We start from the raw sequence: 27,000 nt of genomic DNA, 5'->3' as shown, positions 1-27,000 counted from the left end.
CTCAGGTCAAACTGACTTATGTGAAAAATGGAAATTTGTGGTGTACATGACTGAAAAGGTGTTAAAATGGTTTTTTTCATAGCTGATTTCAAGAAACTTGAAAGAATGTCATGAGGACACAGTGATTTCTATATACATATATATCTTATGTATTATATATATCCTCATATATATATTCTGAAAGATCTGATGAGCTGAAATATATACATATGGATGATCATGTATATTACATATCATTGTATCACTGATATACATATATATCATGCATATTTATATATATGTACAAACACACAGTTTGTTTTCTATGTTGACACCATTTTTCATACAACCTTTCTTTATTATCACAGAATTATTGCAGCTATTCTGTAACTTGTGATCCCTCAGATTCAAGTCTAGTAGAAAGAAACAGTTACCTATTTTTCAGAATACCCAGCAGAATTCTTACCACATTTCATTGTCTCTGTTTGGTCATGCTACCGTCCCTGAACCAGTCACTGTGGTCAGGAGAATGGAACACTCTCATTAGTTAAGCCCCAATTCAAGTTACAAATTAATTTGTGGAACTGAGTTGAATCAACTCTTCCGGAACTATGTGGACTAAGATTTGGGAAAGGCTTCTGCCCAGATGTTAGGAAATGATTATCTAAAGAGGAATGAAGGGTTACTGGAGGGCAAAGGTAGAATTTCCATTACATGGAAGTGAAGGTATTTCTCCCTTTTCTATAACCCTTACAGAGCCACTCCAACTTTGTTTTTACTTCTAATTGCCTTTTTTGCTTTTTAAAGTGACTGTTCATCAAGTCTTTTGTTATCTTTATCTTCCTTATCATAGAAAACATACATTGAACTAAGACATGATCATATTATCTGGAAAAAAATACCTTTGTCCATTTGTTGATTACTGTTTTATAAGCTATGGATAAATACACACAGTGGAGGCTACATTTTACATCTTACGAATTTCATTGAGTCACATATCTGAGGACTCTGATGTTATCTAGACTCTATATCAATCCCTGTAACACCTTGCACAAGCAATAATCTAGTTGAGAGGTTGGCAAACTGCAGCTCAGGAATAGGCCAAATCCAGCCTGCTGCTAGTTTTTGTAAATACAGTTCTATTAAAACCCAGTTGTGCCTATTTGTTTGTATTGTCTGTGACTATTTTCATCCTACAACAGCAGAATTGAGTCCTTGCAACAGAGACCTTATGGCCCACAAAGCCTGACATGTTTATTGTCTGGACTTTTACAGAAAAACATGCTAAACTCTTGTCTAGCTGTTGCTTGAGCGTACTCTGGTGAAAAAAATTCTTTCTGAGAGAGAATCATTTCTAAAAGCTCAATTATCAACAAACAAAAAGAATACTACTTTCATGTGTCATCCATTCACTTAGGTCTAAAATAGTATCCCACCTAGGAAATTATTTCAGTTAAAACACAAACAACCTGGTTTCACACCTAAATTGTACCAAATTAGACACATTTTTGTTGCCTAAAGGATTTTCCTTAAGAGTTAAGTTTTAAAATATTGATAACCTGTATACACACACACACCATGGAGTACCACTCAGCCATAAAAAAGAATGAAATTATGTCTTCTGTAACAATGTGGATGGAGCTGGAGGCCATTATGCTCAGTGAAATAACTCAGAAACAAAGTCAAATATCACATGCTCTGACTTATAAATGGGAGCTAAACAATGGGTACCCACGGACATACAAAGTGGAATAATAGATATGGGGCACTGTAAAAGGTGGGAGGTGGGTAAGGGTTGAAAAAATACCTGAATAGTGAACATTGTACTTCATAGGTGATGAGTACTTTGAAAGCGTGGACTTCACCACTATGCATTATATACATGTAAGAAACCTGCACTTGTATCCTCTAAATCAATAAAAATAGAGAAAGAGACAGAATGAGAGAAAGAAAGGCAGACAGAAAGGAATTAAGAAAAGCAAACCTTATTCCCTCCTAGCAGCTCCATGATCAGATAATGATTTTGTCTGTATACACTGAGCTTTTTAAGGACAAGATGAACTTTAAAATGTCGGAAGCAAGCCTTCAAAAACATACAATTCAATCAATTGTACTTACTCATGAACAAAATCCCTAGTAATCAATTGAGTAAACATATGGCTGTCACTTGCTAGTTTCATCAAAAAGCATACTGCATAGTTGTTGTAACATACTCATTTTGTGATTGTTAGCTGTATTTGAATTATAAATATTGAGTTTATTTTCCAGACTACGTAACATACAATTTAACATGTTGCTACTGCATAAATATGCTCCATTCATCTTTTGAGAATGCTTAAAGCAGCTGTATTTATTTTTAGAATTATTTTCAGCTTGGATATTGTGGGGATTGCTAAATGAACCTTTTAAAAAGTTTAGGCTGGACATGGTGGCTCATGCCTGTAATCCTAGCATTTTGGGAGGTCAAGACAGGTTGATCACTTGAGTGCCGGAGTTTGAGACCAGCCTGGGCAACATGGCAAAACCCTGTCTCTACAAAAAAATACAAAAGTTAGCTGGGTGTGGTGACGGGTGCCTGTATTCCTAGCTACTCAGGAGGCTGAGGTGGGAGGATCACCTGAGTCCAGGAGGTCGAGGCTGCAGTGAGCCACTCCAGCCTTGGTGACAGAGTAAGACCCTCTCAAAAAAAAGTAAATAAATAAAAAATAAAATGTTTAATACATTTAGCTACCTATTTTCTCATATTGTACATAAATGGAATCTTGCTTCAGTGATCTAAGTTTGAGTGTTTTTGTTCTATTAAGTGACAGTGCAAACAGTGCTATCAACCTAATAAAATGGATTAAAATCCACAAAATATACTTTGAAACAAACTAAATTAGTACTTGTTAATCTTGCTTAGTATATGATTGATAAATATTTAAATACCACATATTATTTACTTCTAGGAACCCTGTTTTAATATAAAGGATTACAGAAGATCTATAACTCAAATTTTATTTGAATTTTATTACTTAGTTGATTTAGGATGGAGATGTGCTAAATATTACTTATTGCATGCTCTGACAAGTAGTTAATTCTAATTAACTTTTTATAATATTAGACTTTTTTCCCCCTCTGGATTCAGTATGTGTGTATCTCAAAAATGATTTCAGAGTATTGATAATGTAAATATAGCGGTGATAGGAATAAAAATGTCAATATTTAAGCTCATAGGCTGAATCTGCTTTTAGGAATGATTTTATGCTAATAAAATTTACTTAATGTTGATTTATTTAATGGCAATAACCATGGTAGGTTAAATTACTTATTATGCTACATAGATGAAAAAGCAACAGTGCCACTATAGACTCGTCAATGTGGCAACTAGTAAAATGAGGAGAAGGGATCCTTAATGAAGGTTGTAAGCAGAATACATAGAGAAAATTAAGATAATGAGTAGTAGGTAAGAGAATAGCACTTTCCACAATTATTTCTTGGCAGCTCTTTGACACTTTTAGGTTATTTTTGAAAGTGATCTTTTTCTTTTAATTATTGAAAGTGATTTTTTTCTCTTAATCACATAAGCTATTTTGAAACAAATGGGATTCCTTCAGTTTTTCTTAAGAAACCCCAGAACTGTCATATATCACAGCCTCTGTTAAAGTATATATATAGAAATAAATACTAAGATATAATGTTCAGTGATCTTGAGCACAAGATTTTGTTTTTGGTTTTACTCTGGTTTGGTGTTGTAATTTTCAAATTGAAATAAATGCCCATTCACATTTTATTTTAAAACCGTGATCTCTTCTGCTCTCTTTGTAGTGGTTGAGTAGTATTGCAGCTGTTCTGATCTCTTTGCATTGACTTACAAGATGCCATTTTTTCTATTTTCTTTTCTTACCATACTATTACTTAATGTGGTTTCCCTTTCACTATTCCTAATTCTTATTTCCCACATTCTTTTTTCTTTTTTGAGATGGAGTCTCACTCTGTCGCCCAGGCTGGAGTGCAGTGGCATGATCTTGGCTCACTGCAACCTCCCTCTCCTGGGTTCCAGCAATTCTCCTGCCTCAGCCTCTTGAGTAGCTGTGGTTATAGGTGCATGCCACCATATTCGGCTAATTTTTTTATTTTTTTTTATTTTTAGTCGAGGCAGGGTTTCACCATGTTGACCAGACTGGTCTCAAATTCCTTACCTCAAATGCTGCACCTGCGTCGGCCCCCTCAAAGTGCTGGGATTGCAGATGCGAGCCACCGTGCCTGGTCCACACACCACTTTAAATGTTGATGAACTCCAGAATTCCCTTCCTGTGTATTTGCTGACTTAATACATTTGACCATTTATAAAATAAAAGCATTTCAAAACAATTTTTAAAACAGAATAGAACAAAGGGTTTAAATAAGTTTCAAAGCATTTTATATATCAGTGATCTGTGTTACTATTCAGTAAATATTATAACATTTTTCTTTTAGAATTCAAACCTGATACATCAGAAAGTGCCTCCTCCTAATGATCGACAAGGATCTCCAATATTGTCATTCATCATTCTTGAACAATTTAATGCTATTCGTTTAGTACAAAGTGTTCACCAGTCTCTTGCTGCTCTCAGCAAAGTCATCAGAGGAACTACTTTATTGAGTTCAGAAGTACAAAAATTGGCAAGTGCTTTATTAAACCAAAAGGTAAGCGAGTACTAACTGTATGTATTTTTATTTCATTTTTATAAGTGACTCCTCCATCACATATATATTTGTTAGGAATATATAGTTAATAGTAGCAGAAGACCCAAGTCACACTGGCTTAAGCCATATAAAAATTAATTGGCCGATGTAACTGAAGAATCCAGTGGTATCTAGCATTATGCCAGCTTATGTAAGAACTTAAATTGTCATTAGGGCGTCAGCTTACGTAGTTGACTAGTAGCTATCTAGTGTTGTATATATAATGAAATCTATGTTGATTTCACTTTGGGGCAGGTCCCCTATACATGAGCTTGAGTTTTATATTCTGAGCTCCAAGTCCAACAGAAAGAACCTGTTTTCTAGTAATGGACACAAAAATCTTAGGATTTGCTTTGATTAAAACCAGTTGGCTCATGTGTCATGCCTATTCCCATACTAGTTCAGTGGGCAGTGTATGCAAAGCTCTCACTGACCACAGCTTCCACCAAATGCCTCTTCTTAGAGCTGGGGATGGATTTATCTTTGCCTGTAACCCATATACTGAGAGTAGGAAAACGATGGTTACCAGTGAAAAGTCTAGATACTTTTAGAAGAAAGGGAAATCAACACTTCTTGTGCTGAAAAATTGGACCTTTTTAAATGATAGTAAAATCCATGTATTTTATAGCTATTTGATAGAAACAAAAATATGGGATGTTCTGCATATATTTATTTTAGCTGTTTGGAGAATAGAAACTGCAGAAGTTGGTATCTGGAAAATACTTCACTGGAGTACTATAGGAATTCAGTTTTCTTCCCCCCCTCCTTGCTGTTTATACTCAATATAGGCAATCCTCTGATAGTCAACCTAAAAGTCCTCTCTGTTTATATTCTGTTTGAATATAAAATAATAGCCTTCCTGGAACTTCCTACATTCATATATATAGTAACATTAAAATATCCAGTGCTTTTCTACATATAAAGAAAGGTCTACTCTGGCATCCTTACCTTCTTTTTTACCTTGAAAAATAATCTGTTTTGCATTGCTTTTTCTTTGCGCATAGATCACCATTTCTGTTAATCAACTGTGATTATGAAAATACTATAGTTTTGATTTGTACCACAGATTATAACTAATTTGTTTTTAATTTGGGGTAGATATATTGTCAGTCATGGAAGATTCTTGGCACAGTGAAGGAACCAGTTGGAAAGGATTCTAAACTTTCTAAGAACTTTACTTAATTAACTCATTTAACACCACAATAACATTCTGAGTGACATACTATTATCTCTATTTTACTGTGATGAATTTGAGGCAGTGGGGTGTTACATAACCAGAGTCACATAGCAAAGAGTTCCAGAATCACGATTTGAATCTGGGTATGTCCTGTTGTTATAATAAATGTAAATGCTTCAAATTTATATATCAAAATATAAATGCCCTTGAGAGTAAATTTCTTTATCCAACTATATGCTGTAAAGAACAAAATGTATCAGTAAGACAAATTACTGTTGAATTAGAAGAGAAAATAATAACAAGGAAGATGACATGTAGAAGAGAACAGTAAGTCTAGTAGGACTTGTACACAATGAAGTATAATTAGGATTGGATTAGATTTTGAGGTCTTTAAAGCCAAAGAAAGGAACTTGGATTAAATGCTGTAGGCAATAATTATATTTATATGTAGAAATAATATAGCAAAATGGCTAAGAATGTGGCCTCTGGAATATGTCTGCCTGTTTGAGTTCTATTCTACCACATAGCAACTGTGTAACCTTGGGTAGGTTAATTAAGCATCTCTAAACTTCGCTTTTCTCATTGTAAAATGAGGGTAATAATGGTACCTCATTATTATGAGGTACCTCATGGGATTATTACAAGAATTAAAACATCAGTAAAGTGCTTGGCACATAGCAAGCACCCTACAAATGTTGTTCTTGTTATTGTTATTTTAGGATAATTTTACTATGAAAAGCTCTTCAAGTATTTATCTGGTATCATTGTGCAAAATAAGTTTATAGAAATAGGAATACCATGTAGGTTACTGTAATTCTCATCTCAGGAAGAGGTAGTTAAGTTAGGGCCTGGAATAAGATATTTCAAGATGGTTCTATGTGATATTAATAAAAAATGTAAGAGGTAATTGGTAACCCATCAGAGATAGTGAAGAGGTAAGAGGTGCCCCATCAGAGATAGTGAAGGAGGTTTCAAAATATTCTGAGATTTATAGGAGGGTGAAGTAAATACCTGAAGTAATTGTGATGGATAGTGCTTGAATTATCTGTTTTTAACTACCTTCTATTAGGCTGTGGTGAGCTCAAGTAATTGAAACTCCTGATGCAAGTAATACGGATGTATTCAGGAGGGGTACTTCTAAGGGGTTGAGGGGAAAAATGCCTGTCGAGGGTCAGTGTCCCCCTCATTCTGGTATAGGAGCTAGACTAGAGTGGTAAAATGTCCAGAAGAAACCAGCACAGAATACTTCTGAGATAATAAATGGGATTATTCCATATCGGAGGCCTTTTTGGACAATGGTTGTATGGTGGCCTTGAAATGTACTTTCTTGGATAATATCACATCATCAGTGGTATATAGTTAGTGTACTGGATAATAGGCTTAGGGTTAAAAGAGTTGTAGAGTTGAAGTGAAATCACATGGCCAGGCCAGATGTTATTAGAAGAGCTGAGAGGGCCCCTGTTAATGGTCAGGGGCTGGGGTTGACTATATGGTGCGCATGTGTTTGGTGGGTCATTATGTATTGTCATGTAGATAGAGGCTTAAGGGCTAGGGCGAATTCGAGAATGGTTAGTAGGATTAAAATAATGAAAGCAATTGAAGCTGTGGGAAGACTAATAGTTGATAGTACTAGTGTGGCTCCTCCGATTAAGTATATTAGTAGGTGGCCGGCTGTAATGTTGGCTGTTAATCGTTCAACTAGTGCTATCAGTTGGATGAATAGGCTAATAATCTCAATGATTACCAATACAGGAATAAGTGGTATGGGTCTGCCTTGTGGTAAAGAGTGGGCTAAGGAGATTTTCTCTTTTAAACCAGAAGCCTGTAATGACTGTGCCTGCTCATAAGGGGACTGCTATACCTAAATTTATTGATAATTGGGTAATTGGTGTAAATGAATGGGGTAGAAGCCCAAGGAGATTGGTCGAGGCAATGAAGAAAACTAGGGATATCAGTATTAGGGATCAGGTTTGTCCTTTAATGTTATGAGCAATTATTATTTGTTTTAGTACAAGTTGAACTATTCATTGTTGACTGGAGATCAGTCGATTACTAATAAGATGATTGGAGGTTAGATAGTACGGTGGGAAATAAAATGATTAATACTACTGCGGGTAGACCTAGAAATGTCAGGGTAATAAAAGAGGTGAATAAATTTTCATTCATTTTAATTCTCAAGAGGTTAAATGTTCTTGCGTTTTGATTATTTTTTGTGTAGGGGGTGTGTAATAAATGAGAATAAAGTTATGATTAGTGACAAGATAACAATAGATCATGTGGAAATAATCTAGTCGAGGCATTCACTGCAGAGAGGTGCAGACCTCTCAATCTTTAACTTAAAAGGTTAAAGCTAAGTAGCTTTACAGTGATATTATAGTGTGGTTGTGGATCAGGTTTCAAAATTTTTTAAGGGAATTGATTCTAGCATTATAGGTATAAAACTGTGGTTAGACCCACAAATTTTTGAGCACTGTCCATAGTAGAGGCCTGGTCGTGTAGCAGTCAAGGTAGTTTAAGCATTCAGGAATTGCATCTCTTTTGATGCCTAATGAGGGAATAGTTCATGAGTGTAAGATGTCTTTTGATAAGACTAATATACAGATGGGTATCTCTATTGGGAGAACTGTTAGGTTATCAACTTCAAGGAGTCAAAGCTCTCCTGGCTTTAAGTCTGCTGTTGGGGTTACATAAGAATCAAAGCCTAACTCTTCATATTCTGTACACTCATAGCTTCAGTATCAGTGGTGACCAATTGTTTTGATGGTAATAGAAGGGTTGTGAACCTCATCTGTTTTATATAGAATATGTAGGGATGGAAGGGCAATTAAAATTAAGATAATGGCAGGTAAGATAGTTCAGACAGTCTTGATTTCTTGGGCATCTATGGTGTTAGTATGAATTGATTTTGTTGTGAGTATTAGGGAAATAATATATAGGACCAGAGAACTAATTAGGAAAATAATTATAAGAGTGTGGTCATGGAAAGTGAGTAATGCTTCCATAATAGTAGCTCCATAATAGTAGCGCCTCAAAGGCCTAACTAAACTGTCATAATGGATGAGCCATTATGACATACAGGGTTTGACCTATAAATTTGACAAAGTTATGTAATGATTTTACTAATATCTTATCAAGAAAGCCATAGAGGTTATGGGATTGGCTAGAAACCAGTTTCTGGAGGTTTGATTCCTTCCTTTTTTGCTTAGGTTTTCACATAGGTTGGTTCTTCGAATGTGTGGTAAGGTGGTGGACAGCCGTAACGTCACTCTAAATTAGTAGATGATTGTTCAGTTGTTAGAACTTTTCATTTTGAAGCAAAGGCTTCTCAGCTCATAAAAATTATTAGTATAACCGCTGTTAGTGAGATAAATGAGCCTACTGATGAGATAATATTTCATGTGGTATACGCATCGGGATAATCGGAGTAACGTTGGAGCATACCGGATAGGCTGAGGAAGTGCTGTGGGGAAAAAGTTAAATTAACACCTATAAATATAATGGTGAAGTGGATTTTAGCCTAAGTCTGATTAATTGTATAACCTGAAAATAAGGGGAATCAGTGGACAAGGCACTGTATCATGGTGAATACTGCTCCTATTGATAGGACGTAGTGGAAACGGGCTACAACATAATGTGTGTCATGTAAGATAATGTATAGTGATGAATTAGCTAGTACAATGCCGGTTAGACCTCCTACTGTGAATAGGAAAATGAATCCTAGGGCTCAGAATATTGCGGGAGATCATTTGATATTACCGCCGTGCACTGTAGCTAATCAGCTAAAGACTTTGACACCAGTAGGGATAGCAATAATTATAGTAGTGGCAGTGAAGTATGTCCGTGTGTCTACGTCTATTCCTACTGTAAATATATGGTGAGCTCATACGATAATCCCTAGGAAGCCAATTGATGTTATAGCTCATACTATGTTCCCATATACCCAAATGGTACCCTTTTTTTCAGAATAATGTTACGATATGGGCGACTATTCCAAAGCCTGGTAGAATAAGGATATAGACTTCAGGGTGACCAAAGAATCAGAATAAATGTTGATACAAGATAGCGTTGCCTCCCCCAATAGAATCAAAAAAAGTAGTATAAGGTTACAGTCAGTTAATAATATGGTAATGCCGGCAGCTAGAACTGGGAGAGAAAGGAGGAGAAGGACTGCTGTAATGATGACTGATCAGACGAAAAGGGATATTTGATATTGGGATAAGGCTGGGGGTTTTATATTAAATTGTGGTAATAAAGTTAGTGGCTCCTAAAATAGAATAAACACCAGCCAAGTGGAGTGAGAAGATGGTTAGACCTACAGAGGTTCCTGCATGAGTTAGGTTCGCTGCTAAAGGGGGATAAACGCGTTCTAGCGCCAGCTTCTACCATTGAGGATGCAAGCAGGAAAGGGGAGGAGAAGTCAGAAGTTCATATTATTTATCCAGGGAAATGCTATGTTGGGTGTCCCAATTATCAGAGGGAATAGTCAGTTACCAAAACCCCCAATTATGATTGCTATGACCATAAAGAAGATTAATACAAATGCGTGGGTTGTAACAATAACGTTATAAATCTGATAATCTCCTAGCAGAGTTCCTGGTTGGCCTAATTCTGCTCGAATTAGGAGGCTTAAGGCAGTGCCCACTATTCCCACTCATGCACCAAATAACAGATATAGTGTTCTGATGTCTTTGTGGTTAGTTGAAAACAATCAATGATTGATAAACATAAGTGAAAAAAAGGTAAAATGGCTGAGTAAGCATTAGACTGTAAATCTAAACACAGAGGTCAAGGCCTCTTTTTACCAGCCCTGAGGTGATTTCTCATGTTGAGTTGCAAATTCAAAGGAGCAGCTTCAATCCTGCCGGGGCTTCTCCTGCCTTTCCCCGACAATGGCAGGAGAAGTAGATTGAAGTCAGTTGATTAGGGTGTTTAGCTGTTAACTAAATTGGTGGCTTGAATTCCACCAATCTAGCAAGAGCTTAGTTTAATTAAAGTGATTGATTTGCATTCAACTGATGCAGAATAGTCTTGCAGTCCTTAGATCTGTTACAGAAATTAAGTGTAATTTACTTACTAAGGGCTTTGAAGGTTCTTGGTCTTATTTAACCTACATTTCTAAGTTATGATTAGTATTATTGGAGAGATGGGTAAAAGGAAGGTAGAAGACATAAGTGAGAGGAGGAGTAGTATGAGTTTTGTGCTTTCGAATTGTCATTTTATTTTCATATTATATGTGGGGAATATTATTACTGCGATAGAATAAATTAGGCATATATAAAAGTATAGGTAGAGTAGGGTTATGGAGGAGCTATAATGGTTGGGGTAATAAGACAATTGTTTTTTGTAAATTCTCGAATGATGGCTCATTTGGGCAGAAATCCTGTTAGTGGAGGTAAACCTCCTAGGGATAATAGAATTAGTGGGATTATAGGTGTTAACCATGTTAGCTTCAGGCATGAGATAGTGACAGGGTTGTAGTGCTTATGCTCAGGTTGAGTGAGTGCTAGGAATGCCGTGATTGTTAAAATAAATAATCAGGTTAAGAATAGTAATGCTTGGGTTATAAATTAGTACTGCTATTATTCAACCTATATGACTAATTGAGGAGTAGGCTAGGATTTTGCACAATTGTGTTTGATTAAGTCCCCCTCAACTGCCCACCATAATGGATAAAATTGTGATAGAATATTTGTGTTTATTGATGGGAAAATTTGAAATATAATTAAGATAGGGGCTAGTTTTTGCCATATGAGGAGAAGTATGCCAGACATTAGAGAGGTTCCTTGAGTCACTTTTGGGACTCAGAAATGAAGAGGGCTCTTTCTAGTTTTATTACTAGGGCTGTTATTAAGGATGAAAATTGATTAATAGTATTTATTGTCCATGTCCAGAGTACAGGTTATTGGAAAGGATACCTGTCATACGAATTATAGATGGCAGTTGCTTGTGTAAGGAAATATTTGGTGGCTGCTTCTCCAGGGTGGGGATTTATTTTTTTCAATTAAGATTGGAGTAAGAGCTAATATGTTTATTTCTAGGCCTGTCCAGATGAGAAATTAGTGTGAGCCTAGTATTGTGATAAGAGTTCCTGTGAAAATACTTAAAGAAATAATAAGTTGGGCTAGTGGATTAATTAGTACGAGAAGGATATAACCAACAGTTTCGGGGTGTGGGCCCGCTAGCTTATTTAGCTGACCTTACTTTAGGACGTGGCATAATAAGTAGCACGGAGAATTTTGGATTCTCAGGGGTACGTTCAATTCTTATATTTCTAGAAATAAGAGGATTTAAACCTCTATTGTTTATCAAAGTAATTCTTTTATCAGACATCTATGTTTGGGATAGAATGCTGGAAATTAGAATAGGCATTGAGATATATGCAGAATGCTAGTGTAAGTGGTAGAAAATTTTTTCAGGGAAGATATATGAGTTGGTCGTAGCAGAAACGGGGGTATGCTGTTCGAATTCATAAAAACAGTAGTTAAAAGGAGTGTCTTTAGATAATGAAATTTGTGGTATAGAGTTCTGGTGAATGTATGCTGTGTAGTGCTCTTAGAAATTATGATAATATTCATATATTATGCTATGAAGAAGAGGGCAAATGAACCTGCAGCATATTCGATGTTGAAGCCTGAGGCTCTGATTCTTCTTCTGTTAGCTCAAAAGGAGCCCAGTTAGTTTCTGCTAGTGTGGAGATAAATCAGATTATGGCTAGGGGCCATCGTGGTAGGAATAGTCAGAGGAATTCTTGTGTTGTGATGAGTGCGTGTAAGTAAAATGAGCCACTTATCACAACTGATAATGGGATAATGGCTAGGGTGACTTCATATGAAATTTGTCTGGGCTACAGCTTGTAATGTGCTGATTAGTACATAATTTGAATTAGATGCTCATACTGATCATAGAATACATGGCTAGGCTTGATGTGGCTAGTATAAATAGGAGGCCTTTATTAAAATTAATTAGAGGATCTGCTATAGGGAGGTAAGTTCACAAGAGGAGAGCGATAGAAAGGGCCAGGAGCAATAATATAAAGGGTGACAGTAGATGCTGAGGGTCATAAGGGTTCTGTGGGGAAAAGTTTTATTGCATCAGCGAATGGTTGAAGCAGTCCATAGGGGCCTACAATGTTAGGTCCTTTGCATAGTTGTATATAGCCTAAGATTTTTCATTCAATGAATGTAAGGAATGCTATAGCAATTGTAGTGGGAATAATAAGTAGGAGGTGGTTAATTATAGGCATATTGTTAAGAAGAGGAGTTGAACCTCTGATTTATAGTTTTAAGTTTTATGCAATTGCCGGGCTCTGCCATCTTAAACCCTGTTCTCAGGTCAGATGTGTGATGATTTGTTAGATTGAGATAGCATCATCTGTGAGGTGAGGGTGCTTTATGAAGTGGGCCCTATTTCTCTTGTCCTTTCGTACTAGGAGAAATATTAAATAGCTAGAAACCGACCTGTATTATTCCAGTCTGAACTCAGATCACGTAGACTTTATTGTTGAACAAACGAACTCTTAATAGCAGCTACACCATTAGGATAGCCTGATCCAGCATCAAGGTTTTAACCCCTATTGTCAATGTGGACTCTAGAATAGAATTGCACTGTTATCCCTAGGGCAACTTATTCCATTGATTAAATTATTGGGTCAATATATGTTGACTTGCTTAGACTAGTGCAGTCTTAGTTTAGGTTGTTCAGAGGTTGAATTATGCTCCGAGACCCCAGCCAAAAATTTTAATGCAGTGGTATGGGTTAGGGCGAGTTTCTATTTGCATTAATGAAATAAAGCTCCATAGGGTCTTTTCATTTTATTTGTTTGTATCCCACCGAATAATTTCACTGATTTAAAGTAAGAGACAGCTGAAGCTTTGTGTGGCCATTTATACAAGTTCCTATTTAGGAAACAAGTGATTATGCTACCTTTGCACAGTCAGGACACCATGGCCGTGGAACATATATCACTGGGCAGGTAGTGCCTCTAGTACTGGTAATGCTAGAGGTGATGTTTTTGGTAAACAGGCAGAGTAAGATTGGCTGAGTTCCTTTTACTTTTTGTAAACTTTCCTTCGAGAATACCTGTGTTGGATTAGCAGTATAAATAATAGGGTCCTTATTATATCACTTATTAATATTAGGCTGTTAACTGTCAGTGAGTTCTTTCGGTCTGATGTAAGCTTATGCAATAGAGAATATCTTCATGTTACTTATATTAACATTATTGCTTCTGTTAAGTAATAGATTAAGTCCAATGTAATATTGGGATTCAGTAGAGTGGTTAGGATTTAAAATAGTTAGATGTTGAGCTTGAACGCTTTCTTAATTGGTGGCTGCTTTGGGGCCAACAATGGTGGTAATAATTTTTACTCTCTGGAGGAAGGTTATTTCCTAGGGTATAAAGATCTGTCCCTCTTTAGACTAGCAGTTAAACTTACAGGAGGACTAAGTAGTTCTGTGGGTAAGTAGATGGCTATGCTTGATGTGGCTAGTATAAATAGGAGACCTTTATTAAAATTAGAGGATCTGCTATGGGAGTTGTCTAAGATTCTATCTTGGACAACCAGCTATCACCAGGCTCAGTAGGTTTGTCACTGCTACTCATGAATCTTCCCACTATTTTGCCACATAGGTGAGTATGCTCTTCCGCTGTTCTTGGGTAGCTCATCTGGTTTTGGGGGCTTGACTATGGGTCTCTCTGTAAAGTTATTTCTAGTTATTACATTATGCAGAAGTTATAAGGGTTTGTCTTTGCTTTTTATGCCGGATTCAGTTCTTTCATCTTTCCCTTATGGTACTATGTCTATTGTGCCAGGATGAAATTTGCGTCACCTATACTTTTACATAAGATAAATGGTTTAAGATTATTTGATGACATCTTTAGTGAGGTTTGGGGTGAGATTTGGCTCAAAGTGATCAGGTCGTAATGAAATCTTCTGGGTATAAGCCAGATACTTTGGATTAAGCTGTACTTTGGTTTGTCCAAGTGCACTTTCCAGTATGCTTACCACGTTATGACTTATCTCCTCTATACATGTGTAGAGAGTTTTTAGTACTAGGGATTTCTAGAATAGTATTTGAAAAGGTGACAGGCAGTGTATGTGTGCTTCATGGCCTTATTCAACCAAGCACTCTACTCTTGGTTTACTGCTAAATCCTCCTTGAGTCTTTAGATTTCATAAAATTTTTTGTGAGATTTTCTGGGTATAGAAAATGTAGCCCATTTCTTGCCACCTCATGAGCTACACCTTGACCTAACGTTTTTATGTGTATTACTTGTACTTACTCTATAACCTTTTTAGGTTTGCTAAGATGGTGGTATATACGCTGGGGGCGTGAGGTGGTGAGGTAGATTGGGGTTTATCGATTATAGAACAGGCTCCTCTAGAGGGACATAAAGCACCACCAAGTCCTTTGAGTTTTAAGCTATTGCTTGTAGTATTCTGGTTAATGGTTTTGTTAATGTAACTATTACAGTTTAGGGCTAAGCATAGTGGGGTATCTAATCCCAGTTTGGATCTTAGCTGTCGTGTCTTCAGGATATTAAAGCTACTTTCGTAGTATATTTTATTTCAGCCTAAGTATTTTACAACTTAAATGGAGTTTAGCTTTATTGAGGGCAGATCTTAAACACTCTTTACGCCGAGTTCTATTGGCTTGGGTCAATGGTATGGCCACGGTGGCTGGCCCGAAAGTGACCAACCCTATATATCAGTATAGCTTAAACTTTTGTTTATTACTAAATATTTATCATTGCTGTTTCCCGTGGGGGTGTGGTTGAGCAAACTATTTTGAGCTGCATTTGTGCATGCTTGATACTTGCTCCTTTTGATCTGGGTAATATAGAGGGCATTTTTCACTGGGGTGGGGATGCTTGCATGTGTAATCTTACTAAGAGCCAATGGAAAGACCAGGATCAAATCTATCTGTTTATAGGGTTGTGTAATCCCATCTAGACATTTTCAGTGTCTTGCTGTAAATAATTAAGCTACATTAACTGCATAAATCCTTGAGTATAAAGTTAGAATACAAGGAAAGAAGAAATAAGTATACATAGTCATTTACAGTTCTAGAAATCCAGTGGTTTAAAGTTGAGTTGGCAGAGGTTTAGTTGGGGGTTACTCATAATTAGGGTGTAATTGATTTAGGCTATGATATATAGGGTAGCACTTTCAGAAGGGTATATTCAAGGTATCATATCAGTATTAGGGTGGGAAATTAGTTGTGCTTATTGTATAAAATGGAGGCTTAGTTTAGTAGGGTTTTACGATTGTTAGGAAAATTACATCAATCGAGGGATAGCTGTTGAGGTACTTGTGATTAAAATATGATTTCTGGGCAAATTTGGTTTCTTGTTTTGTTTCTGCTATTAATTATCTCACTGACTTGTGGCATAAACACTTGAAAAACAAGGATAATTTAAGTCATTTTCTATGATTATAATATGTGGCTTAGATTATGTTGAAAGATAAAGAACAATAAGGGCTTAATTATATGAAACAATTCTTTCATTAAAGACCAAAATATTTTAGAAAGGGGTCATAAATTTTTAATTTTTATATTTTTTTCTTTGAACCAAGATCTAAAAGTATTTCATTATCTCACATAGCAACAAAACTGGATGGCTTATTTCTTAAAGTGTATTTATGTAAGATGCAGATAATTTTAATATATAAAGTATTCTATATTATACTTTGAATTGAGAAATGCAACCTCAGAAAATATCACTACTTGTGAAATATTTGTATTATTTGTATGAAAATGAATTTGTTAAAATTCTTTCAAAGAATGAAAAATGTGTTTTACAAAGCATGTTTAAATTCTGTCACAGATGGTATTCTTAGAAATAGTTTAGGCTATTTGATGAAATTCAAATGAGACTAGTCTGAATTTCACTAAGATCAGATCAGTAAAACACTTTCTGACATCTACTTTCTAATGAGTTTTAACAAAAACTGATAATTCAGTACTACTCCATTTATTTCAAAATAAAAGTTAATTTTTTTATTACATTTGAATGTGACAAGTTATGTATGATGCCATATGATTTAATGTGCTTTAGGAAAGAGTTCAGTACTTGACATTTTCTTTACTATGTGTGACATGATTGGAGTAGGAAATTTCCTAGAGAGAATAATGACTTATTTCTTTAATAACTTATGATTATCAGCTAAAACTTTTCTTTTAAATACACAATATTTATAATTTGTTAAAGAAAACAATATTGTAAAATAGTTATCTTCTACATGTTAGAACATAAGCTTTAAAACATAATTTAAAATATATGGCAAAAATTGCAAAGGTTCAAATGCCAAATTGCTTTATCTTGCTGAATAATCACTGAGAATGTACCATTTTAGTAGAAATTAATAGGTTGTATTGATTAATTGAACCCCTTTTAAAGCCAACATGTCTATTGGTTATACATTTCTATGTATTCTAACATGCAAGTTGGTAACACTAAATGGCTTTTTAATTTTTTAAACCAGGGAGTCCCTCAATAATATAGCAAAAATGTGCTAGTGGATCCTGTGTCTTTTGATAATTTTCAAAACTGTTTAATCATTTTGAAATCATTTTTTGATCACTGACCACCTTAAAAATTGAAGCGAAGAATGTAGTTTCTTAAAATATGTTCATACATATACAGACAGAACTTTATGATATAATTTTGAGATTTATAAAATTAAGATCTTCTTTGCTAGCCTGGTTATTCCTTTCACTTTCACTCCTTTCTCTACCATGGCCCTCTTTATAGGAGTGGTTCTCCAAGTATGGTCTCCAGACCAGTATCATTAGCATCACATGAGAACTTGGCAGAAATATGAATTCTTGTACCACCCCCAACCTACTCCAGGCTACTGAATCAGAAATTCTCAGTGTGTTTCCTTGCAATCTGTTTTATGAAGCCCTTGAGATGCGTGCCAACTTTGGGGAAATACTGTAGTCAGAATTCACGTCAAAGAAGGCAATACCTGCTATGTCACCTTTCCATCTGTCTCCACTCCACGTTGTAAACATTTATGACTATGTCCACCATTGATCTTTATAAAGTGGTTGGGGACCTTATTTTTTGTTAAAAGCCTCTTTTTATTGTTTATCTACTTGCATGCAAATTAGTTCTTAGGAAAGTTCTACTCCAACTATTTTGACAAATAATTGTAAACGTTGAATAATTTGTATATTTTTCATTTAAGGTAACACCTCATATTTTAAAATGTAATGTTTATATTAAATAACACTTTACTATTTATACAGAACTTTTGTAGCCCTTATGAAATTTGCTATTCTCATCCTCCTTTTACTTAGGAAGACTGTGAAGGAGTTACATCCTGGTAAAGCATTAAAGCCCGTACTGTAATTCTAATGTTGTGATTCCTAGATCAGCTTTCCACTTTATTGCTCATTAAACATTTTGTTAGATCAAGCAGCTAAATTACAGTGTTTGTTATAAGATGCAGTTATCAGCTTTGTTTGAACTGAACTCCATATACTCATCTTCAAAGGCCTATCAAATACTGGGATGGAACTCTGCCTACCCCCTCTTCCATAGCTTTACTTAGCAACATTTTATTATATATACTTATAATGTAAATCAATTTTTATTGATTTAAGAAAAAAAGGGGCCTGCATATAACAAGAATCTCTAATCTTTTGATATTTTCCTTTAGTATCCCTAACTTAATACTATCATCATCCCAAGATAATAGAATATACTTTCTCTTTTTCAGCAAGACATTTTAACTTCCAGAGTTTGTCCTTTTTCATTCATTTAGCAAATGAAAACAGAAGTACTTTATTTTAAGGACTTTATGCCATGCTAAAGTTTTATCATTATTATTCGAAGGTAAACTGTGGTAAGTTAAAGTTGTGTACATAAGTCATAACACAATGATAAAAATGAAAGTACCAAAGAATTATGCATAATGAGCCAAAATAGGACATAAGATGGAAACATAACCTTTATCAATTAATACAAAAGTGAGATCAGGAAATAAAAAGTCAGAAATTACAAGTATCAGGAATTAGACGGAACATCACTACAGTTCCTATAGACATTAAGGGAATGTTACTAATAATTTTATGCCTACAAATTCAACAACTTAGGTGAAATGTACAAATTCCTTGAAAGAAATTCACCACTGCCGGGCGCGGTGGCTCACGCATGTAATCCTAGCACTTTGGGAGGCCGAGATGGGTGGATCACCTGAGGTCAGGAGTTCAAGAGCAACATGGCCAACATGGTGAAATCCCATCTCTACTAAAAATACAAAAATTAGCTGGGCATGGTGGTGCACACTTGTAATCTCAGCTACTCGGGAGGCTAAGGCAGAAGAACTGTTTGAACCCAGGAGGCGGAGATTGCAGTGAGCCAAGATTCTGCCACTGCACTATAGCCTGGGAGGCAGAGCAAGACTCCATCTCAAAAAAGAAAAAAAAAGGAAATTAACCACCAAAGCATGTTCAAGAAGAAATGCATACGCTTAACAGCCTATATCAAAGAAGCTGAATTTTTTAAAACCTCACAATGAGAGCTTCTAGAATTCACTGGTAAAATCTAACTAATATTTAAGGAAGACATACTGCCAACTTTGTGCAAGCTCTTCCACAAAATAGAAGAGATGGGATTCTATTCCTAACTTTTCTGAGACCAGCATTGCCTGATATCAAAACCTAACAAAGGATACAAAGTTTGACACGCAAGATGAATAAGTTCTACTGTACAACATAGAACTTAGAGTTAACAATACCGTATTGTATACTTAAACGTTACAAAAGTAACTTACAAACGTTGTTGTTACAACAAAGGAAAAGATTATTTGACACCCTCACATCACAATTAAAAGAACTAGAGAAGCAAGAGCAAACAAATTTAAAAGCTAGCAGAAGACAAGAAATAACTAAGATCAGACCAGAAGTGAAGGAGATACGGACATGAAAAACCCTTCAAAAAACGTTTCAAAAAATCAATGAATACAGGAGCTGGTTTTTTTTTAGAGACTAAAAAATAGACCATTAGCTAGACTAAAAGAAGAAAAGAGAGAAGAATCAAATAGATAAAACAAAAAATGATAAAGGGGATATCACCACTGATCCCACAGAAATACAAACTACCATCAGAGAATACTATAAATACCTCTATGCAAATAAACTAGAAAATCTAGAAGAAATTGATAAATACTTGGACACATACACCCTCCCAAGACTAAACCAGGAAGAAGTAGAATCCCTGATTAGACCAATAACGAGTTCTGAAAATGAGGCAGTAATTAATAGCCTACCAACCAAAAAAAGCCCAGGACCAGATGGATTCACAGTGAATTCTACAAGAGTTACAAAGAAAAGCTATTACCATTCCTTCTGAAACTATTCCAAACAATAGAAAAAGAGGGACTCCTCCCTAACTCATTTTATGAGGCCAGCATCATCCTGATACCAAAGCGTGGCAGAGACACACACACAAAAAATTTCAGGCCAGTATCCCTGATGAACATCAATGCAAAAATTCTCAACAAAATACTGGTAATCCAAATCAAGCAGCACATTAAAAACCATGATGAATTTGGCTTCATCCCTGGGATGCAAGGCTGGTTCAACATACGTAAACCAATAAATATAATCCATCACATAAACAGAAGCAATGACAAAAAACACATGATTATCTCAATAGATGCAGAAAAGGCCTTTGACAAAATTCAACACCCTTCATGCTAAAAACTCTCAATAAACTAGGTATTGATGGAACATCTCAAAATAATAAGAGCTATTTACAGCAAACCCATAGCCAATATCATACTGAATGAGCAAAAACTAGAAGCATTCCCTTTGAAAACTGGCACAAGACAAGGATGCCCTCTCTCACAACTCCTATTCAACATAGTATCAGAAGTTCTGGCCAGTGCAAAGATGCAAGAGAAAGAAATAAAGGATCTTCAGCTAGGAATGGAGGAAGTCAAATTGTCTCTGTTTGCAGACAACATGGTTTTGGAAAAGCCCATTGTCTCAGCCCAAAAACTCCTTAAACTAATAAGCAACTTCAGCAAAATCTCAGGATATAAAACTGTGTGCAAAAATCACAAGCATTCCTATACATCAATAATAGAAAAGCAAAGAGCCAAATCATGAGTGAACTCCCATTCACAACTGCTAGAAAGGGAATAAAATACCTAAGAATACAACTTACAAGGGATGTGAAGGACCACTTCAAGAAGAACTATAGACCACTGCTCAAGGAAATAAGACAGGACATAAACAAATGGAAAAAAAAATCTATGTGTATGTACCACCATAGAACCAATATCATGAAAATGGCCATACTGCCCAAAGTAATTTATAGATTCAGTGCTATTCCCATCAAGCTACCATTGACTTTCTTCACAGAATTAGAAAAAAACTTTGACTAACCTGACAAAAACAAGCAATGGGGAAAGGATTCCCTATTTAATCAATGATGCTGGGAAAACTGGCTAGCCATATGTAGAAAACTGAAACTGGATCCTTTCCTTACACCTTATACAAAAAATTAATTCAAAATGGATTGAAGACTTAAATGTTAGACCTAAAACCATAAACCCTAGAAGAAAACCTAGGCAATACCATTCAGGACATAGGCATGGGCAAAGACTTCATGATAAAACACCAAAAGCAATGACAACAAAAGCCAAAATTGACAAATGGGATCTAATTAAACTAAAGAGCTTCTGCACAGCAAAAGAAACTACCATCAGAGTGAACAGGCAACCTACAGAATGGGAGAAAATTTTTTCAATCTGCCCATCTGACAAAGGGCTAATATCTAGAATCTACAAAGAACTTTAACAAATTTACAAGAAAAAAAAAACCATCAAAAAGTGGGCAAAGGTTATGAACAGACACTTCTCAAAAGAAGACATTTATGCAGCCAACAGACACATGAAAAAATGCTCATCACTGGTCATCAGAGAAATGCAAATCAAAACCACAATGAGATACCATCTCATGCCAGTTAGAATGGCGATCATTAAAAAGTCAGGAAAAAACATCATTAAAAAGTCAGAAAAATCCTGGAAAGGATGTGGAGAAATAGGAACACTTGTACACTGTTGGTGGGAGTGTAAATTAGTTCAACCATTGTGGAAGACAGTGTGGCAATTCCTCAAGGATCTAGAACTGGAATTACCATTTGACCCAGCTATCCCATTACTGGGTATATATCCAAAAGATTATAAATCATAGTACTATAAAGACACATGCACATGTATGTTTATTATGGCACCATTCATAATAGCAAAGACTTGGAACCGTCCCAGATGTCCATGAATGATAGACTGGATTAAGAAAATGTGGTACATATACACAATGGAATACTATGCAGCCATAAAAAAGGATGAGTTCATGTCCTCTACAGGGACATGAATGTCTCTGCAGGGACATGGATGAAGCTGGAAACTATCATTCTCAGCAAACTATCACAAGGACAGAAAACCAAACACCACATGTTCTCACTCTTAGGTGGGAATTGAACATTGAGATCACATGGACACAGGGTGGGTAACATCACACACTGCGGCCTGGTGGGGACTGGTGGGGCCTGGGCGGCGGGGGAGGGATAGCATTAGGAGAAATACCTAATGTAAATGATGGGTTGATGGGTGCGTCTCAAGGCCTTGATAAAACATTGCAAGGAAACACACTAAGAATTTCTGATTCAGTAGTCTGGAGGGTAGGTGGGGGGTGGTACAAGAATTCATATTTCTGCCAAGTTCTCAGGTGATGCTAATGATACTGGTCTGGAGACCACACTTTGAGAACCACTCCTATAAAGAGGGCCATGGTAGAGAAAGGAGTGAAAGTGAAAGGAATAACCAGGCTAGCAAAGAAGATCTTAACTTTATACATCTCAAAATTATATCATAAAGAATTAGAGAACCAAGAGCAAACAAACCCCAAAGCTAGCAGAAGACAAGAAATAACCAAGATCAGAGCTGAACTTAAGGAGATAGAGACGTGGAAAGCCTTTCAAAAAAATCAAAGAATCCAAGAGCCATTTTTTAAAATAATAAAATAGACCACTAGCTAGAATCATAAAGAAGAAAAGAGAGAAGGATCTAATAAACACAGTCAGAAATGATAAGGGAGATACTACCATTGATGCCACAGAAAAACACAAATGACTATCACAGAATACTGTAAACACCTCTATAGACATAAACCAGAACATCTAGAAGAAATGGATAAATTCCTGGACACATATACCCTCCCAAGACTGAAGCAGGAAGAAATTGAATCCCTGAATAGACCAATAATGAGTTCTGAAATTGAGGCTGTAATAAATAGCCTACCACCAAAAGAGGCCCAAGACCAGATGGGTTCACAGCTGAATTCTACCAGAGGTACAAAGAAGAGCTTGTACCATTTCTACTGCAACTATTCCAAAAAATTGAAAAGAAAAGACTGTTCCCTAACTTATTCTATAAAGCCAACGTCATCCTGACACCAAAACTTGGCAGAGATACAACAAAAAAAGAAAATTTTAGGCCAATATCTTTGATGAACATCCATGTAAAAATTCTCAATAAAATACTGGCAAACTGAATCCCACAGCTCATCAAAAAGCTTATCCACCGCAATCAAGTTGGCTTCATCCCTGGGATGCAAGGTTTGTTCAACATATGCAAATCAATAAATGTGTTTTATTGCATAAACAGAATGAAAGACAAAAAACACGTGATTATCTCAATAGATGCACAAAAGGCGTTCTGTAAAATTCAACATCCTTTTATGTTAAAAACTCTCAATAAACTAGGTTCTGAAGGAACGTGTCTCAAAATAGCCATATATGACAAACCCATAGCGATATAATAATGAATGGGCAGAAGCTGGAAGCACTCCACTTGAAAACTGGCACAAGAATGCCCTCTCTCACCACTCCTATTCAACATAGTATTGAAAGTTCTGGCCAGGGCAATTGGGCAAGAGAAAGAGATAAACGGTACTCAAATAGGAAGAGAGGAAATCAAATTATTTTTGTTTGCAGATGACATGATCCTATATCTAGAAAACTCCATAATCTCAACCCAACAGCTAGGAATACCTCTCTGCAGGATTTTTTCATAAGTATTGGCAATTTGAGTCTATTTTTTTTTCTTTTTGCAAAAATGCAAAGGATCTACTGTATACCCTTTTGTGAAAACAGGAGAAAAAATGAAAGGTCTTACACTTTGTGATTTCAAACATTATGAAGAGATTGTTATGAAAATACTGTGGCATTGGCATAAAGACAGATACAAAGATCAATGGAATGGAAGAGAGATCAATGGAATGAAGATCAGTGGAATGGAATCCACTAATCAATGGATTGGAATGGATCAATGGAATGGAAGGAATCAGTGAAGATCAGTGAAATGGAATAAGAATCCAGATAGACCCAGAAATATATATTCAATTGATTTTCACCAATAGGCTAAGGTAATTAAATAAGAAAAGGAAAATCTCTTTAACAAATGGTGCTAGAGTAACTGAATAGCCAAAAGCCAAAAAGAAAAAAAAAAAAAAAAAAACCCTGTAACTGTGTCTCCAAAGATATACAAAAATTATCCCCAAAGTAATCATAAACATTAATAAAACTTAACAAAAAACATATAGGAGAAAATTTTAGTGATTTTGTGTTTGGCAGTGATTTCTTAAATAAGACACCAAAAACGAACTATAAAAAGAAAAAAAACGATACATTGGACGTTATCAAAATTTTAACCTTCTCTTTAGAAGACACTTACAGAAATGAAAAGTGAGTCACAGAATAGGAGAAAATAATTTCAAGACATATACCTAACAAAGGAACCTACATCTAGAATAGATTTTGTTTAAAAACTCAATAATGAAAAGGCAAACATCTCAATTATAAAAATGCAAAAAAAAAATTCTATAGATATTAGGACTTGTGGATGGGAAAGAAGCACATAAAAATGTAGGTGTCATTATGAATATCAGAACTGCAGTAAGAATATCAATATATAAAGATCAGTTGTATTTCTATATAATAGCAATGAATCCTAGTATATGGCACTCACAGTATCCAAAATGAAATTAAGATCTTAATTCCACTTATAATAGCATTGAAAAAAATGAAATGGATGGGAATAAATTTAACAAAAGGAGATCAAGACTTGTGCACTGAGAGCTACACAACATCACTGAAAGAAATTAAATGGAATTTAATGGAAATTTAATTTAATGGAAAACCATCCTTTGTTCATGGGGAAATGGAGAGTGACTGCATGGATCCAGAGTATTTTGGGAGATTGATAAAAATATTCTGGAATTAATGGTTATGCTCGTACACCCTTGTGAATATATTAAAACCCACTAAATCATACACTATAGAGAGGTGGGTTTGATGGTATGTTAATTATATATCAGTAAAAACAATTTTTTAAAATCACAATGAGACAGCCCTGCACACTAGCTTGATTGGTTTATAGCTTAAATTAAAAAGCCAAATGGTACCAAGTGTTGTTATGGATCTGGAACAGATTGAATTTTCAGATACTGCTGATAGTTTAGCTTTTTCTTATAAGGTTAAACATATACTTAACATATTAGCTTATATTAACATATCACTCGTGAATATTTACCCAAGAGAAATGAAAGCATATGCCATACAAATACTTATTTGTGAACAACTCAACATTCAAGAGGTGAAATGATACGTTTTTGTTATATCCATAAAATTGGAATACTACTCAGAAATACAAACAATGACTATTTGATTTATGCAACTGCGTGGATACACCCAGTGTTCTGCCGGCAAATGTTTTAAAACTGGCTCTTAAAAAAAGAAAGAAAGAGGAGGAAGCCTTGATCTATAGCATTTCTCATTTCCATGGTACCAATGCTGCTACCATGGCTGGTTTCAAGTTACCAATATAAGGTCAATGAATGTGGAGTGAGGAAGAGATGCCTAGTAGCAAACTATTTTATAGTATTTCTTCTATCCATGTCTTCTATCCAGTATTTCTTCTATCTTATATCCAATAGACATAATCTTGAACACAGTTTTTGTTTGTTTTTGTAGAGACAGGGTCTCACTCTGTCACCTAGGCTGGAATGCAGTGGTACAATCCTAGCTCACTGCAACCTCCAACTCCTGAGCTCAATAGATCCTCCCACCTCAGCCTCCTGAGTAGCTAGGAGTACAGGCGCATGCCTTCACACCAGGCTAATTTTTTAAATTTTCTGTAGCGATAGTTTCTATGTTGACCAGGCTGTTTTTGAACTCCTGTGGTCAAGTGATCCTCTTGCCTCAGCCTCTCAAAGGGCTGGGATTACAGGTGTACGCCACCTGGCCCAGCTTAAATAAACATCATTCTTTATTCAGGTTGCTATAACAAATTTTAATAGACTGGGTGGCTTAAACATGTATTTCTTACAGTTCTGAAGGCTGAGAAATCTAAGATCGGTGCCAGCATGGTTGGGTTCTGATGACAGCGGCCAACTTTTCCTTGTATCCTCATATGGTGGAAAGAGTGCAGGCTAGCTCTCTAACCTCTTCCTATAAGAGCATTAATCCCATTTATGAGGGTGAAGCCTCATAACCTTCACCCTCATAACCTAATTCCTTCCAAAGGCCCCACCTCCCTAGTACCATTAGTGACTAGCTTTCAACAAGATGTCTGAGGGGACATAACATAATAAAAATTGTAAAATAATTACGAAGAGATGAGGTTTGAGAATATTTGTTAACTGTTTTAAAATAACATTTAATTGTAAATTCATAAAACTTTTTAAATAATGGCTATTTAACAATGAACTTACATCATTTGTAAAATTTTAAGACTTGGCTCTCACTAGCCTTTGTGAGCTGGTTCAATCACATTACTGGATAAAACTCAAAATAATTGTACATAGCAAAAAAAAAAAAGGAAGGTTAAAAGTTTAATATTTATAATACTATATATATATAAATTTAATTATATACATAATTCTAGAAAATTCAAACTAGTATGTTGTTGGGAACAGGCCCCCAAATCTGGTCATAAACTGGCCATAAACAAAATCTCTGCAGTACTGTGACATGTTCGTGATGGCCATGACGCCCACACTGAAGGTTGTGGGTTTACCGGAATGAGGGCAAGGAACACCTGGCCCACCCAGAGCGGAAA

At 35.7% G+C, this 27,000-nt stretch overlaps 1 protein-coding gene across 4 annotated transcripts in view; it reads left to right on the top strand.

Annotated features, from left to right (window-relative positions):
• DYNC2H1 (dynein cytoplasmic 2 heavy chain 1) overlaps positions 1–27,000 on the top strand; it is a 354,596-nt gene that overhangs the window by 274,668 nt on the left and 52,928 nt on the right. For all 4 annotated transcript variants that reach the window (XM_031653015.1, XM_031653014.1, XM_031653012.1 and 1 more), the window contains one exon: positions 4,438–4,647. In XM_031653015.1, coding sequence (XP_031508875.1) covers positions 4,438–4,647 — 210 coding nt within the window. The remainder of the gene's footprint in view (positions 1–4,437; positions 4,648–27,000) is intronic.

Source organism: Papio anubis, chromosome 12 (assembly GCF_008728515.1).
Source record: "Papio anubis isolate 15944 chromosome 12, Panubis1.0, whole genome shotgun sequence".
In the NCBI taxonomy this organism is placed as follows: domain Eukaryota; kingdom Metazoa; phylum Chordata; class Mammalia; order Primates; family Cercopithecidae; genus Papio; species Papio anubis.
This window is presented reverse-complemented; position numbering and strand designations above follow the sequence as displayed.